Genomic DNA, 5,250 nt, shown 5'->3' on the forward strand with positions numbered 1-5,250 from the left:
ACAGAGGAAATATTGCAGCTGTGTCGCTTCATTTTTAACCAGGAAACGGATCTAGGTTGATTAAAACAAGTAGGGACACCTGCAAAGCAGACTGATGAGACACATGGATGCTCAGCCAAGGTCTTCAGATTTACAAGTTATCAGAGACGCGGGCGCAGGGTAGGAGACATCACGTCATCCAAGTGTACTCGTGAAGCCAAAGGGCACCTGAAAGCAGAGAAGGGCTTCTGCTTCTTCTGTAGCTTCTCACTGCCCGGTCAGGTAACCTGGGGATCTGCTCAACATAAACCCCTTTTTCATACGGGAACGCAGAAAACGGGCAACCTTCCTCTGAGGGGAAACGGCAGCTGGCCTCAGGCCCAGGATTGCTGCAGCCCGCCTTCAGGCGCTCAGGTACTCGTGTGCCAACATTATTCCATCGATAATGCCAAAATAATGGATTTGTTTTCCTGATTTTACAAAAGCCACCTTTTTGGCACAAACCATCTACAAAAAAAAAAAAAAGTCACCTTTACACAACTCCCCCCCCCTCCAGGCGATGCTCAGCCCGGCCACCCCTCACACCCGCGGGCCCAGCGCCGCTGTGGGGCAGCCCGGGGCTCTGAGGTGCCCCCCACCGCCGGAGGCTGGGAGGGAGAGGGCAGCGGCGGCTCCACGCGTCCCGCAGCCCGCCCCTCCGCAGCTCCTCCTCTGCCGCCATCTTGGGGGAGGCGGGGAGGGCGGCGCCATCTTGAGCGTGGCAGCGCGGGAAGGCGGGAGGCGCCATCTTGAGTGTGGCAAGGCGCCGGTGGCGGCGGGCTCTGAGGCGGCCCAGAGACAGACCAGACACGGGGATGACTAGAAATATATTCATTGTTTAACCGAGAAAACCCTCATCTTCAAGCTTCTGGGCGTGCGTGGGGCTGGGATGGCTGGCTGGCCGAGCACACAATGCCGCTGCCACTGCCCACGCTCGCTCGGTCTCCATCACGCTGGTGGTGAACCCCAGTGAGGGACTGGGCTGCAGCTACTCCAGCCTAACGAGCATCCTCTGTCAAGGAAGCCATCGCCTTGCAGTTCCCTTTGGCACTCACCTGGGAGGAGGAGAAAGAGGAGAGAAATCAAGAAAAAGAAAACCCACTGCCAACCACACCCTGGCACAGCTTCTGCTGGCACTCATCCGTTTCCCACCACCCAGGGCAGAGCAGGAGCACAGAGGCTGCCATCCCCAATGAGAAAGACCCCAGTCCAGCCCAGAGGGCTCAGCATCCATCTCACCTGGCTCCTTCCAGCACAGCCTGCAGCGATTTCTTCAGAGCCGCGTTGCTCTGATCTAGAGCAGCAGCCAGACTGCGCCGGTGGGCTGAGGTGACCTGGGATGGAGAGGAGCAAGGAGCTGAGAGCTGCACTGCCAGGAGCCCACCTGAGAGCCCTGGGCCAGGTCCTGGGTCAGCTGCAGACCCGGCTGGCAGCTCACCCGCCTTGTCTTACTCACCTGGCTTTGGTACATGGTGAGCACAGCTGTCACCAGCTTGGCATAATTCAGTGACGTGGCAAAGGCTGGGGCCTGCCGGCATAGGGTCAGGACCAGGAGATCAAAGAGTTCAGGGGGCAGCACCTCCTGGAAGAGAGCCACAAGTGAGGAGGAGAGCTGGTCCTTCCTCCAGCACTGCTGGAGCCAGCAAAGAAACCCGGGGGACAAGGGGGTCCCCTCACCTGTCGCCCCAGCACAGCCTGCACTACCGGCAGGAGCTTCTCTGACAAAGGCACTTCCAAGACTTGGCTGCAAAGGACGGTAAAGAGATGTGATGCTCACACAGCCTTGCAGGTGCTCCTGAGAAGCTGGAGCCAGCCAGACCCATCAAGGCAGGCACGAGGGCTGAAGCAGAGCTGCCGCCCCTGTAATCTCATACCTTAGCACCAGTCGCACAGAGTCTGGCTCCAGGCACTCCTCCACGAGGTCGCACACCAGCTTGGTCTGCTCAGTGCCTGTGAGGGCAAAGCAGAACGGGGGAGAGCTTCCAGAGGCTGCCAAATCCACAGAGACATGCCCAACTATTCCTGGCATCCCTTCACACAGGGGTACATCCCAGTCAGAACACCCAGAAACCACAGAGTGCCTCCTTCTACCGCTCAGATAATCCAGCTTCTTTCGCCCATCTGCAGCAAGGGTTTAGCAAGCACCAGTCCCTAGGAAGAGGGGATGATACTGTGGCAGGGATTCATGCAGGACCCTCTTCTTGTGCCAGCAGAGACACTAGGGAAGTTTTGGCCCCAGCATTAAGAGTTTTCTGGAATTCTCAAGTCCATGGAGTGGTGGCAGCTGTCCTACAGGAGAACTGATGGAAATCAGGGTGGCCTCCCCTCCCTCTCCATCTCAGGCATCTGTAAACCCATCTTCCATCCCAGCTCCCAAGCATTCACCTGCCCAGTTAAACCCAGCAACATTCCTCTGTGGTTCCTAACATGTTTTAGGTGATAAATGCCTCCCAGGAGACAGCACTCTGCAGTTGGGGCTTCCCTTCCTGCTGGATGCAGCCACAGCCCCTCTCCAGCTCTCTCAGCTGCTCCCAGAAGCAGCCCGTGCCTCCTGAAAGCCCATCGCACCTTCCCATGGATCCTGCAGGACCGCAGCCACCAGGACTCGACAGAAAGGCTGGGAATACTTGGAGCAAAACGAAGCGAGGGCAGCCATGAGATGACGGGAGGGCAGCTGGGTGAGGGACAGGACCTAGAGACAGAAAAGGCAGGAGATGGGGATGGTGCTGAGGGAAACTGAGTTCAAGAAACCTCTAACCTCACACTTACTCGCCTGAGGAAGAGCTGCTCTGCCAGGATGACTGCGCTGGTGTAGCTGAGATTGGGGGTGAGAGCCAGCAGCCAGCTGCAGAAACGCACCAGGAGGTGCTCTGGGCACGTGGAGAGCTGGAGGAAGGAGCACAGCCCCTCGAGCTGGGGACAGCAGAGGGGACGGGGTCGTTAGGGATGGCAGCAGGCCCTTCACGGCACCGGCAGTTGCAGCAAGGATGCTGAGGCTCACCTGGCTGGGAGAGCAGTTGTTCAGGACGTGCATCTCAGGTGGGATGCTTGACTCTGAGTGCTGCAGGGAAACACAGTCCTTGAGTAATACACCAAACAAAGCAACACACAAAATACAGCTCCAGGGCTTTTCTCTTCCCTAGAGTCCTCTGCTTTGGCCAGCACTGACCCTGCAGACCCATCAGGCAGCAAATCTGAGAGGTGGAGACAGGGTTTATACTTGAGCACAGGGGAGGTGGCAGCAGGGCTTTTTCTCCCCCTCCAGTCATCCCTGTGAAAGCCACCTCCTCTCCCAACCCTTCTGGAGGTTCTGGCATGGCACGAGCTCCAGGAGAGAGACAGAAGCAACCACTTACGTCGGACTCCTGCAGCAGCAGCATTTTCAGCCTCTGTCCGTGCTTCTGAGGAAAAGGAGATGAAGAAATAGAAATCAGAGTGAAACAGTTCACTGGCTGGAAGGGGAAAGCAAACCCTGCCTGGTACCTGGAGAAAGGACTGGACCTCTGCTGCCAGCTCTGCCTGGGAAATCTTCCTGTGGTCCTCAGCTGCATCCTCCTGGGAGCTTTCTGGAGCACCTCCGGCCGGGCTCCGAGATCTGTTCCCCGAAGGCTCCCCAGGCACCTCCTCTTCCATCTCTGCCCCATCCCCATGCTCCTGGGCTCCCGGGGATTCAAACGCCACCTCCTCCAGCAGCAACCTCTTCCCTTCTCTCTCCTCATCCAACTCCAGGCTCTCCTCCGACACTTTCTTGCGCTTCCCACCACGAAGCACAGAGTAAGCCACGTCCCCAGCAGCACCGGGCTGCTTGCTGAAGCACCAGTTCAGTTTCCTTTGCCTCTCTGGTTTGTTCTGGGTGATTTTCTGGCACAGGTGCTTCAGCTGCTGCTGGCATGCAGAAGACAAAGGAGTGGGAGGTGGGGAGCACCCCTCTCCCCTCGGTCCCTGCTGGAGCAGATCCCTCAGCGTCCGCACCCAGGGATCCACATGGGAATCCTGCTCCACAGCCTGGAGCAGCTGGCCAAGGCAGCCCCCCGGCACCGCGGTTTGCACCATGAGGAGCAGGGAGAAGAGGTTTCTCTGGCACATGACAGGGAGCAGCAGCAGCCGCGGCTTACTGGATACGGAGAGAAAAAGAAGAGGTACTTGTCAGCGCAAATCCCCGAGTCTGTATTGCCAACGTGCCCCACGGAGCAGGGTCTAACGGGACTAGGAAGCGAGAGGAGGCAGCAAATGCCTTCACCAGCTTTTGCAAACACAAGCTGGAAGACTGGCAGGTTCTGCTATGATCCTGACCCCACGTGCTGACCGTTGCACGGGGGGGAAGAGGATGCATGGTGCTGAACTGGGCCCCTCCCACGCCAAACGTTCCACAAGACACCGAGTTTTGGAAACACAGCCGACTCACACAGCCAGGGCCCCCTCCGGCCCCTCCAGCGTGGGCTCCTCGGCGCACAGGGCTGCGACGAAGGTCTGCCAGGGGAACGCCTGGCCGGGTCCCCCGCTGACCTGGGCCCGCTGCAGCATTCGGAAGGCAGCCAACGTCCCGGAGGAGCCGGAGGCAAGTGCGTGGAGCAGCAGGCGGCACGGCTTGTCAAAGCTCTGCAGCCAGGGCAGACAGGGGGACTCCATCGCTGCTGGGGGGGCTTCGCAGCCACCTGCAAGGAAACTGGGGAGAGCCTGATGTGGGTCAGGGTGAGACGGGCGCAGGGAGGTTTGGTACCTCCAGGATGGTGTCAGCCACGCTCTGGAGCAAACCCCGGGGTCCTCCCTCACTGGCTGCAGTTTCGGGGCTGCCCTTATCTACGTGCAAGGGGCCCGTGGTTACCCTCAGCCCGAGGAAGCAGAAGCGTTACCGAGTCACCGCCCGGCCAGGGGACCGGGAGCCCCTCCGAGCCCTCTAAACCCACCCCGCCCGCAGCTCCCCCCCAACAATCACCAACTGAGCGCTCCCCCCGCTGCCCTCCTGGGGGGCTGAGAAGGAAAACCGCAGAGGGCTGATGGTGGGGTCCCCCCCAGCTCCTCCGGGAGCGGACTAGCTCTAACCCCCGCCTCCCCGTGGAGGGGCCCGCAGCCAGCGCTGGCCCTGCACTGCCCCGGTTATTACGGTGTCCCCGTTATTACCGTACCCCGCCCCGAGCAGACACTTACCGGGGGAAAGGAGACGATGTGGAGTGGAGGGGACGGTTCCCAGTATGTCCCTACCCGGGGACCGGGACCCGCACGCCACGGCCC

At 59.8% G+C, this 5,250-nt stretch overlaps 1 protein-coding gene across 5 annotated transcripts in view; it reads right to left on the bottom strand.

Moving 5' to 3' along the window:
- Positions 1 to 457: 457 nt before the first annotated feature.
- FANCE (FA complementation group E) overlaps positions 458 to 5,250 on the bottom strand; it is an 11,493-nt gene continuing 6,700 nt past the window's right edge. Inside the window, exons 1-12 of one of the 5 annotated variants that reach the window (XM_026864417.1) lie at positions 5,167 to 5,250; positions 4,424 to 4,684; positions 3,502 to 4,132; positions 3,375 to 3,419; positions 3,020 to 3,079; positions 2,788 to 2,931; positions 2,587 to 2,710; positions 1,893 to 1,968; positions 1,696 to 1,762; positions 1,475 to 1,600; positions 1,258 to 1,352; positions 461 to 1,073 (exon numbers count right to left, since the gene is read on the bottom strand). In XM_026864417.1, the coding sequence (XP_026720218.1) occupies positions 1,070 to 1,073; positions 1,258 to 1,352; positions 1,475 to 1,600; positions 1,696 to 1,762; positions 1,893 to 1,968; positions 2,587 to 2,710; positions 2,788 to 2,931; positions 3,020 to 3,079; positions 3,375 to 3,419; positions 3,502 to 4,132; positions 4,424 to 4,647 (1,596 nt within the window). In that variant the 5' untranslated portion in view covers positions 4,648 to 4,684; positions 5,167 to 5,250 and the 3' untranslated portion in view covers positions 461 to 1,069. Of the gene's footprint in view, positions 1,074 to 1,257; positions 1,353 to 1,474; positions 1,601 to 1,695; positions 1,763 to 1,892; positions 1,969 to 2,586; positions 2,711 to 2,787; positions 2,932 to 3,019; positions 3,080 to 3,374; positions 3,420 to 3,501; positions 4,133 to 4,423; positions 4,907 to 5,166 lie in introns of those variants that run through there. The other 4 variants (XM_026864416.1, XM_026864418.1, XM_026864420.1 and 1 more) reach the window with 4 other exon arrangements.

The sequence above is a fragment of the Athene cunicularia genome (assembly GCF_003259725.1).
Source record: "Athene cunicularia isolate RWA chromosome 26 unlocalized genomic scaffold, athCun1 chr26_part2, whole genome shotgun sequence".
In the NCBI taxonomy this organism is placed as follows: Eukaryota; Metazoa; Chordata; class Aves; order Strigiformes; family Strigidae; genus Athene; species Athene cunicularia.